The 12210-nt window shown below is 34.1% G+C and overlaps 1 protein-coding gene across 1 annotated transcript; it reads left to right on the top strand.

Annotated features, from left to right (window-relative positions):
• Positions 1–4602: 4602 nt before the first annotated feature.
• LOC122656592 (probable N-acetyltransferase HLS1) lies at positions 4603–6648 on the top strand. Its single transcript, XM_043851184.1, has 3 exons — positions 4603–4815; positions 4900–5063; positions 5767–6648. Exons 1-3 carry the CDS (start codon positions 4603–4605, stop codon positions 6635–6637), a joined length of 1248 nt encoding a protein of 415 aa, XP_043707119.1. The 3' UTR covers positions 6638–6648.
• Positions 6649–12210: the final 5562 nt, after the last annotated feature.

Here is a 12210-nt window from a genome sequence, read left to right as displayed (position 1 = left end):
TGATTCATTTTCTCTTTAACTACTATGCAGGTACTTGATTCCTTTAATCATCTACACATTGTTTCAATACAAAGGATGTCAAGTGGACCAATTGTTCATATGAATTCCATAAACATAATCTTTAATTAATTTTATAAATAACAATCTCCCAATCATTTAAATGAATCGATCAATGTGTGGTCCAACTTGATCAAACAAATATTTGGTCCTACCTACAATTCCCTTGCTTAAAGGGAACCAATCTCTTATTTGAAGAATTCAAACTTATAGAGTAGGACTTACATTATTCAGAGTTAGATATATCTCACATGCTCATGCAATACTAGCATTATCTGTCGTATCGAATAATGGGTGTGAGAAAGTATCGGGAGGGTATAGTAGGAAGTATACTAAAACCTTATAGAGGTTTTTGTGAACCTTAGAATGGGTTGGCTTGAACCTTCACAGTGCGGTGAAGGAAAACTTTCTCCAAAAAATATTGAAGAAAGTTTCTCTTTATCCACGGCGGAAAGAATCAATGGTCATAATCATCCTTATTCCCTATTGTATGAAGTCCGACGAATCCCATCCAACTGTAATGAAATGATGAAATTTATTAATCACGGGCGAAGAGAAACTTGGTCCAAAAATATTTGATCAAATACAAAGTTGAAGGGATTGAACAATTCGTAATGTCCAAAAGGGAAAGATTCAATCAAATCTAATCAATATGATATACCTCCTTATTGTAGTTGAAGAACAATATGTTTGATGCTTTGAATTGATTCATTTTACCTTTTAGTCAGCGGAATAAGTCTCTATTGACATATTCAATTATTTTTTTTTTATAAACCTTTAGAGGCCCACACCCTTCATGTCATTATGTTTCTAGTGAAAAAAAAAATCTAAATTTTGTTAATCACATAATTAATTAGAAAAATAAAAGTTATACATAGGAAAAGAAAGAAAACCTAATAGTATTATCATACTTAATTGAGATTTCTCCATATCATATCATTAATTAAGACACATATAGGCCAAGAATGCTACTACATCCTATATACCTTTTAGAAATTTAATATATTAAAATGAAATATCAGGCAATACATATAATAAAAAAATTCAAAGAGCCTAATAAATAAAAAATATTTTTTCTTATGTTTTATAACTTAATTAAAATACCAATTTCTCATCTATTTCACATTAGAAAATCCATATTATAACAACCATTCTTTTGTCAAAATTTAACAATTATATTAAAAAAAAAACAATAAAAAAAAAAAAAAAAAAACTGCATGATATCATCCATAAAATACTACTCTTTCTAAGTTTATTTTGAATTAATGATTTTTTCTCTATCTTATTACTACTTACTAAAAGAAATATAAGACAAGAATGCAATTAAATCATAACTACTAAATAATTAATACAGTTAATTAAACATTAATTAAGGCATCGAATTTTCTTTTTGATGATCCTATTGAATTATATATCTTTTATTTTATCCAAAATACTGAAATACATGGAGAAAATACCTTAAAAAAAGGAGAGAATAAAGCTTTCTTATATATTGCACCCATTTTTTTTGGAGGGTGGGTGGGTGGGTGGGAGTAATCTATTGCACCCATCTTGTATGATCTCTTAATGCAATTCAAAGTAAGAAAAAAATAAGTACCCATAAAACTAACATAGTGTCAGTTATTTTTTATACATTTTTCTTGCCATTTCGCTCCCTCTCATTTGGTCATTTCTCAATGTTTTTCTCAACATGCTTAAACTTTGAGCAAAATCTCAAAAAAGAAATATGAGAAATTTTGAAAATAAGTTAAAAGCTTATTTTAGAATTTCCAATTCTTGGAAAGAGAAGTAAGTGATCAAGAATGATACCAAACACTTTACATGTAAAGCTAGAACAAGTTTTGAGCTAGAAATTAAATGATTTGTGAGAAACCATATCAAAGATAACCCAAAATTATTGTCATTTATTTCCACCACCTTTCTGTGTGAGTGAGAGCATGACCCCTAATTATATAGCGAGACCATCACTACTTGACTCACCTGTAAAGTAAACAATTTACATAATTATATGGGCTATGCTACCCCCGCCCCCCCTCCCAAATTAGAAATGCACTTATAAGTTTTTTTTGGATAAGTAATATTAATCTTATTATCAATCGTCAAGGAAACAAAAGAAATATACTTTAAATGGCAGCTTAGGTGGCAATGTAGGAACTCCTAGAGTCCCATGCCACACAATCACCATGTGATAGTTTCAAGCCAATCAACCTCCATTGCATGGCAACATAAAACTTTTTAATAAACATTTTAATTGTTTACTTATTCAATTATATGTAGATTAATACTCCATATATGGGAATGCACAATGTAAGTATCCTTGTGGTTAAAAAAATGAAGTAAATCCAAAAAAAAAAAATTTAAAAAATGTAAATTTAAGGAGGTACGATCGAAATCATATTTGCCATAAATCAAGCTAGTGTAAGATATGTATTTAAAATAATTAGATGAAGATGATTTATCACCTTTCCTCTTTTCTCTTAAAATAATCTTATTATATAGGTTGGTGTTCTCTGTGGGAGAGTGTGGTCCTTGTGTGCATGTTGACATCATTATGGGGGAGGGGAATCTTCGCCTTTCATGGAAGGCAGGGCAATCATTTCGCCTCCCTTTGTGTCTGGACGTGAGAGATACACTCTCCCCATTGCAAATTTTATTCCTATATATATCAATATGTCATTATCAAATTGTGTCATTATTATGCAAATTTTTCAAATATACATATAAAGTGACACTATTATCATTAAAAAAAAAAAAAAAAACCTTATGAAAAAGACAAAAAAGTTAAGGTTATATACACTCTTAATTTAAATTATTTTTTATTTGTTTAAATGAAAGCAATGAAATTGTCGATTACCAAAAAAAAAAGAATATGAAATTGTCTATTATACGTCAAAGCTGAAGAAACAATGCGTCACATAAGGGGGTTAGATTTGACCTTTCAGATTCCAATAGCGTTACTTAGCGTTTTCGTCTATCGTTGATTCGTTGTCAACGGTCAAAGAAAGACGAACGACGTACAGACACGTCAGAAAGCATTTCCCAAGATGTTCCACCCGTCCAGCACGTGTCAGTTCCCTTGTAGCCGTAGCAGAAAGTCCAAAATGCTGCGCATGTGCATAGTGACATCATGGGGCCACATTTAGAATTTAGATACTCCAAGAATCTAACGGTCACGCCTCTTTCTAAATAACACTTACAACTTAAAAGGAACTTTCACTCCCAAAAAAAAAAAACTTAAGAGGAGCAGAGACGAACTGGGAACCTCCCTCCCGACCAACTAATCTTCACAAACGTCACGACCGTAAGAGAGATAAGTATCTATCACCAAAAGGACCCCACCCGAGTTCACAAGTCAAAGAGAGAAGATTTATGTGAGTCTTTCAAATTTAACTTCTATTTACTAAAAATTTCCAATTCAAACATGTTTTTATTTTTATTTTTCTCTATTTTAAATAGCCAATTTATCCTTAATGATATATTTTCAAAAGTAAATCTGTTTTTTTAACTGTGTATTAAGATGATTAACTATATTAAATAATTATTAATCTTATAGTATCTCTTTAATATTTATATTTTTCATTCTAATGTATACATAGCCATCGTTAATTCAACAAGGTATGATATTTGATTTATGGTTTATGGATTGATCAATTTAATTGTACATGTTCTAAATTAAAGAATGTGTGTCATATGATTCATGGTATCCACATGAACGTTAAAACTAAATATAGGTTAAATAAAAAAACGAGGAGAGGTTTTCCATGATGACAGAGTTATAGTTTTCCACTAATAATCATCAATATATAATTAGGATGTAAATTTAAAGGTAAATAAAAATAAATGAGTAGAGGTTTCCTACGATGTCAGAGTGTAGTTTCCCACTAATAGATCATCTCTTAAGATGTAAATTTAAAAATAAAAAAAAAAATAAAATAGGATAGATTTCTCACGATGAAAATAGTCATATGTAGAAGGTATTTAATTATGTGGAGAGAGAAAACGTGTGGGATACATGGCATGGAATGTGAGATGGTGTTAGATGAAACCTACGCACTGGCATCGTGGGAATTCTTTTTATAATAAAACTATGTCATTAAAAATTAATTTGAGTTTTTTTTTTTTTTTTTTTTTAAGATTAAGAAAGAAGATGCTTTATGACTTATAAGAGAATCAGAAAAAGAAATTACAAGAAACCTTTGATAAAAATATAAATTAAATATAAAGTCTTGAAAGAAATTTCATAGAAAATATAGGTGAAGGGGCATTATTCTGTCCAGAGACCCTTTGGTGCACGTGTCGACGTCATCTTCTTGGGCCTCGGAGTTGGGAACCTAAATTTGATTGTGGTGAGTACGTGATGGACATGGGCTAAGAAGAAGAAGAACCCAATAACTGTAAAGTTGCCACGTTGGCATGTTAGTATAAATAACGAGACGAAGGATTTAGAGATCAGAATTCGAAGGAGTGAGTTGTCTCAGTGAGACTTGGAAAGATTTTTAACTTTTTATAGTTCATAATATCTCTCTCTCTCTCTACAAAGAGAGAATGACGAAGCAGTCTATAAAAATTGCAGAGCAATTTCTAAAGATGGAAGAGTTAAGAGTGAGAGAGTATGACAAGGAGAGAGACAGACAAGCTGTGGAAGAGATGGAGAAGAGATGTGAGCTTGGGCTGCAAGCAGGGAAGCCCTCTCTCTGTACTGATCTCATGGGCGACCCAACTTGCCGAATCCGTCACTCTCCCTCCTCTCTCATGCTGGTAATTATAACAAACACTTGATGGGCTTTCATGTTCTTTAATTCGTTCGAAGTAGTTTCTCTAATTAATCTATAATTGATGCAGGTTGCAGAGTATGGAGAAGAAAAAGAGATAGTTGGAGTGATAAGAGGATGTATAAAGACAGTGACGAGAGGGAAGAAGAAGCCAATGAGCAGCAGCAGCAACAGCTTCCCTATCTATGCTATGGTTGCTTACATTCTTGGACTGCGTGTATTACCCACACACAGGTGAGCTCATCTCTTTTGTCTTTCAATCTATCTCATAATTTATTATTATTATTCCCTAGCTGTTCTTGTCTTGACGGATACAATTCCCACCTTGCTTGAATCATGCATGAAAAGTACTCAAGCTTTCTTTGGGAAAGGGGGGGGGGGGGGGGTTCTCTTACCAATTTGCTTAAAAACGGTTTAGTTAGCTCCTGAAATGGGTTCCTCTGGAAGGGAAAGATATCAGGAGGGTATTTTGGAACATACTATAACCCTGGGAAGGGTTCACATGAATAATTCAACTCTTTTGTAGCGGGAGCTGGAAGATCCAACCCAACCAAAAGAGGGGTGTTTGGATCATTTCATAGGCGGCTTCCTTGAAATGACCAAACCCCCTTACTTTGGCTGGGTTCGATCTTCCAATTTCCACCATGACTAGAAGAGAGCCAGATCCTCGTGTGAAGCCTAGGATGATGGGTGAACCATCCCATTTGGGTACAGGGAAACTTAATTGTTTAATTAGTATATAATTATCAAAAAGACGATTGGATTCCCTAAAGACTAAAGAGAACAAGAAAAAGGCAAAGTGAAGGGGATAATCAAAATCCAAAAAGGAAAAATAAATAAATATATAATAAAGAGATAGGTGCGCACGTTAACAAACAATGCTTATATGTTAAAATGCGCCGAATTCCTCTGACAAAAATTTTATTTTACCTCTCAGGCGTTTAGGCATTGGGACAAGACTAGTGGAGAAGCTGGAGGAGTGGGGCAAGGAAGAAGGTGCGGAATACGCATACATGGCCACAGAGTGCACCAACGAGGCATCCATCAACCTCTTCACGTTAAAATGCGCCTATGTAAAGTTCCGCACCCCTACGATTCTGGTCCAGCCGGTGCACGCACACTACAAGCACATAGGCTCAGGAATCACAATTGTTCAACTCGCGCCGCAACTAACCGAGTCAATCTACCGGCGAGTCTTCGCCAACTCGGAGTTCTTCTCTAAGGACATAGATGTAATTCTCTACAACAAACTCAACTTGGGCACATTCATGGCCTTACCCAAGGGAACTCTTCACAAGTGGGACCCAAGATCAGGCCACCTTCCACCATGCTTTGCTATCTTGAGCGTATGGAACAGCAAAGAAGTTTTCAAATTTCAGGTGAAAGGAGTATCGGTGCTAAAGTACGCCTTGTGCATTGGGAGTCGAATATTAGACGCTTGGATGCCATGGCTGAGGATACCATCCATACCAGATGTGTTTCGACCGTTTGGGGTTTATAACTTGTATGGGTTGCATATGGAGGGAGGAAAGGGTGCTTCGCGGCTTATGAAGAGTCTTTGTGCATTTGCACATAATATGGCCAGTGATGATGCTGGATGTGGGGCCCTGGTGGCTGAGGTAGGAAGTATGGACCCAGTGAGACAGGCGGTCCCACATTGGAGGAGGTTTTCTTGGGCTGAGGACTTGTGGTGTATGAAGAAATTATCAACGACTGTGGAAGATGATGATGAGACTTGTGGGGTCCCCAACTGGATTACTTCTCGTCCATCCTCACCAGTGATTTTCTTTGACCCCCGAGATTTTTGACTTTTTTTTTATTTGTAGTTATCTATGTAACAAAGGGGCAGTAATGTTTCCGAAAAATCAAATCTAATCTTAATCATTCATTTTATGTCTTTTTTAGGTGTCACTAATCTTTGTGACATATAATACTTCACTATTTGTCACTAGGCGCTACATGGGTTAGTCCGTCTCAATGACGGACCCCACATGCATCTCATTGACTAGTTCAAAGAAAACAAAGAAAGTTGTTCAAACTCTGATTCAAAATTTTAATAAAATTACTAAAATGCCATCAAATGGAGATGAATATGAAATACAAAATGATATCTTTTGTAATATTAGCTACGATCTGTTAAACTGAAATTGTGACAATGAAATTAATATTTGCTTGATCTTCTATCACATGAACTAACTCATGTATTGCCAAGTGACAAATAGTGAAACGTTATACTTTACTAGGCATAGTGACGATGAAAAAAACCCTTTTTTAATATAAATTGTTCTTCCCATTCAAAGTTGGGAGAATGCATAGTAATGTCGATCTAGAATATTGATATAAATGTATGGACATACATAAGATGCATGTCAATACAAAAAGGGGATACTTGATTGAACTAGACTCTGAAATTTGACATGTAGGTAATCTAAACTATGTTCTCTCCATCCAACAATTGGAATGGACGTATGATCTGTTCACGTGGTAGAATATTTGTTTCGTGATATTTGAAAAAATAAAAGAACTTTGTGTTAATAATAATTTGCTTTTTTTTTTTTAATTACAAAGTTGAAAGGACAGATTCTGACTATGTTTTGATGTAAAATTATCAGAAACAAATTTTATATTTTTTTTAATAATCATAGTTTTATTATAAAATTAAATTTCTATTTCTTATTTTTAGATTTATAAACTTTTAATGGGGGATCACATTTTTTCAGATTTGTCTTGACAAATTTCATATTAAATTTGACCATAAAATCATTCTTTGTCTTGACAAATTTCACGTGTAATTTTATCTTGGGTACCCTTTGTCGCCTTGGATGGATCATATAAGTTTAATATCTCTATACATATTGGAATCCGTCAATATATAGTGCTCACAATCATATGAAGTGTAGCATAATTCAAATTTGGTTTTAATTGCATTTTATTTATTTATTTTAAATGCCTTTGATATCTAACATAAATAGCAAACAATGATTGAAAGATCTTAAAATAATATTTTACATCATATTTTCTTCCTACAAACAAACATTGAAAAGAAGAATTCAAAATGAAAATAAATGGATTTGTAGAGAAATGCTCTATAAAGATGAAATAGTCATAATTGTCCATTAATATATAATTAAGATCAATCTTTTGTATTGAGATTTTTATTTGTTTCTGTAAACACTACAATAAAATTTGGTATTAGTGACATTAACTAAAGGGCATAAAACCATTGTTATTTTTTTTAATGATGGTTTTTCTCTTTCTCGAAAATTTACCATGAATTGAACTGTAACTATTAAATTCCATTGCTATTTATGGTTCCACCTGTATTTGTAAATTTAGTGACGATAATTTTACCGTCCCCGAAAAAGTTAACCATAAGCAATGATAAATGTTGCCACTAAAAAAATTATTTTATTATTAAATCATAAAAGGTTTTATTTTTTGCGGCTAAATTACTTATTTTCTTATTAGATTTATTAAAGATCTTGATTTTGTGCCAAATTATTTTATTACTATTTAAACTTATTTATTAAAAACTTAATTACATTTAGCGCCGGTTATTTTTTTATCGCCACTAAAAGTAATTAGTTTATTAAAAAATACCCCACCACCTCCTGCAGCCCCCGCTACTTCTCACCGTACTCCCACCCTCACCACCATTGGCCACTGGCCCCCGCCTCACCCCCAGTGCCTCCACCTCCAATGCCCCTAACCCTCCTTGACCTCTCTCCCCCACCCTTGCTCCCCCCACCCTGAAACTCCCCCTCCGCTAATAAATTGCATGTTGAGAATTTGTCTTCTCTCCCCCTGTCAACTTTTGATAGTATAAGAAATTAAAGAGACTAATTTTCATAAATTTGTTATATACGAATCAGCATTAGACAGATGCACATGAATCAAATAAGAGTAACCCTAAAGTTGAAGTGTTGACTGTATTCATACATGACCATGTATGAAACTTTTCACAAAAAACAAAATCACATATTATTTTAAAAATTGCCGCTAAATGTAACAATAAATTTAATAAAAAATAAAATACTACTTGAAGTAAACATAGTATTTTAGTGAAAAATAAGTGCTTGATATTTACATTTAGTGGTGGTATAATTTTACCGCCATTAAAAATAATATATATCGACGGTATATGTACCCACCACTATAAACATGGTTTAAGTAAGCATATTGCGGTAGTTTAAAAATTCATCGCTAAAAGTCCTATCCAAAATTTCTAAAATCTCCACTTCCATTCCCATTCCCCTCCTCCACTCTGTATTTTAACTTTTCTGCCTCTTCATTTCTCTCTCTCGCTCTATTTACGCCCTTTTTTTTTATTTATTTTCATTGCAGCAAGCTTGTTGCAGTTCAAACACTTCAAGACATGGAGTACAACCAGTACCTACAACATCGAAAGGAGGATTAAGCCCTATGGAGTTTGATGTAGAGGAAATATCAAATGAGTATTTGAGCCGGTTGAACCAGCAAAAATCCACCCGGAGTGGTGGGAGGTATTAAGCAAGATGGGTTGAATCATATATCAAATCAAAAAACTTGCCGAAGTTTTGAAATTTGAATTTTGGTGCATTTTTTGAATTTTGAATTGTATTTGACCTATTATATAAGTTTTCTTTAAGGTTCACCTAGAAATCTATTGAAAATTGACATTTTCATCCTTATACCCTATCTTGTGGATACAAGGTCGTTTGTGCTAGAACAATATCTAACCCACTCTACTTCTACAGTGTCAGAGTTCATCACCATTTTTGAGGGCTTATCCTCCTTGTGGAGATGTGTGCAATGATTCACAGAGGAGATCCAAGGAGGAGATGAACAAGGATTTTGGGAAAAAAGAAGAAGCAAGGAGGGGGTGGTCCAGGCTAGGGTGTCATGCATATGGGGATGGTGAGGGCTAGGTTTGTTCTTGCAACGACAGTAAGGAGGGTGGGCGCTTGTGGGTTATAAGGAGAGAGGGGGTGTGTGTGGATTGACGAACGAAAATGGCGGTGGGAGAGAGTGTGCGACTGGAAGAGATGAAAGGACAGTAATGAATTTTTCAGTAGAAATGTATTTTTGTAAAACAAGGGTCATGAGGAAGTGAAAGTAGGTACAAGAAAATTGTAACTACTTTCAAGGGAATAAAAGAAGAAATAAATTGTTAATTGGCTAAAATCTCAACTAATTCCGATTTAGTCAGAATCTGCTAAATTCAATCTAAACCCTAGAAACTAGTAGTAGTAACACTATACCCTAAATCCTAAACTAGTAATAGTAACTTGAAGCTAAATGTTTTCTCAACCACTTTTTTTTTAATAAATTAATATACTATTTTATTTTTGGTGAAAGATCTCATACATAGTAATGTATGGATACTATCAATACTTCAGTTGTTGAATAAGAAATCTAGTGAAGAAAGTATATTATTACTTTTAATATTAGTAGTGATGTTTCAAACATATTTTTTTTTAATAAAGCTAGCATGTGAAAAGGAAGATTAGAATTACATGAAAAATAATTCAAAGAAAGGTAACATAATAGGTTCTCTTTTGATCAATATTTTATAATTTAACAACTAACAATCTCTTATAAATAACAATACTAAGAGGAACCACAATTTTTTTATTTTTTTTTTCTCAATTTAATAACAATTACTAACCAAACAAATCTCTCATAATAAATGAAAGAAATCTTTCTACAATGAATATTATTATTTGTAAGAGGGCCTACTAAATACAATTACATACTAAACACCTCTATACATATCGTAAACTATTAATGTATACCTCTCTTATTGGATGCCCTTTCTATTTTCTATTAATACTTTTTCTTTATCATGGGAAGGCAAATTGCTTGAGCCATCACCAAAAGGAGCACATGATAAGCACTAATACCAATATAACTAATTCTTCTCCCTCTTAGTGGATTCACTAATTTTTCTACTCTATATATCTTAACATGTCATATGGGAAAAAAAATACACACTACACGTGTTGGCCACTAAGGAGAATGGAGCATGGTCATGTGAGCTACCACTCAATTACCAGCTTAATTTTCAAAAGTTGCAATATTAATTATCTGATGATTAACATCTTCCAATCTCTTAATTAGGAAATTAAGATACCATGTTAAAAGAGAGAGACATCAATAATTCAAAATTTTGACTTCCATGTGTCACAGTTTGGGGTTTCACTACTATGTCTTTTTTCCATTCTTCATATTTGGACCCTGGGAGGAATATATATATATATATATATAGGCAAAAGATCTCTACTTGGTTGCATGGTCTCTACACAAGCGTCTGGGCCAATGGGTGAGCATGTCTGAGTATCTATCCAAGGGATAGAGGCGTCATCTCATGGATGCCTTGTGAGACGGTGTACGAAACACCACCAAGTAGAGATTTTTTTTCCTGTATATATATATATAGAATGTTCTCTGTGCTGCGGCGCAGCCTACGCCCAAGCACATGGGCAACCTATGCAGGGGGCAGGGTGATCATTGTGCCCACCCCCATGTGCCTGGGCGTAGACTACGCTGCGGCACAGAGAACAGCATCCTATATATATATAGAGAGAGAGAGAGAGACACAGAGAGAGAGAGAGAGAGAGAGAGAGAGAAAGAATAATATGACAATCAAAGATTAATGTGGTTTGGAAATGATTTAATTCTATGTGCAAAAGGAGCTTGGTTTGATTAGCAAACACCATTCTTTTTGTCTTTATCGGCTCTCATTTTGGCTTTAAAAAAAAAAAGAAAGAAAAAGAGTGAAAATGAAAAGATAAAGAAAGGAGGATATAATGAGTTAAGCACGAGGAGGAGGGGGACCATGAATGTGATGGAAATCCATGGACCACATTTCAACTGATGAGTTGTGAGTACGTAAGCCACTTTGTTTGGGAATAATAATATATCTAACTTAATTCACTGATTCATAATTGTTGCCTTCTTCTTCTAAAATCTAAAGTAAAGAGGGGATGGAAGCAATTGATTAGGTCTGGTCAAATTTGGTTGTACTCCAATCCAATACTAGTGGCCCAGGAACCATCGATATCTTATTAGGGTAAGACTGCATAAAAAAGGAAGCTAGAGACTTGGAAAAGAATTATTTGAGAGATATTCCTTGGGCTATATATGTATGGCTGTGATCCAAAAACATAAAGAGTTTCCCCTTTGTGAACCCTTAAAAAGATGATCAATATATTTTTATATATATGTGTGTGTGTGGGGGGGGGGGGGGGGGGAGAGAAAGAACGCTAACCAGTGTTGTGTGTGGGTGTACATGTGCCCAGACAGAGCCCGGTGCGAAAAGACTACTACACCCCCTGAAAAGGTGGAAAGGTTTAGGGGTACAGCAGTCTTTTTGTGCCAGACTGTGTCTAGGCACAGGTAC

This window comes from Telopea speciosissima, chromosome 3 (genome assembly GCF_018873765.1).
Source record: "Telopea speciosissima isolate NSW1024214 ecotype Mountain lineage chromosome 3, Tspe_v1, whole genome shotgun sequence".
Classification (NCBI taxonomy): domain Eukaryota; kingdom Viridiplantae; phylum Streptophyta; class Magnoliopsida; order Proteales; family Proteaceae; genus Telopea; species Telopea speciosissima.
The sequence above is the reverse complement of the archived record's forward strand: the minus strand, read 5'-3'. Positions and strand labels throughout refer to the sequence as shown.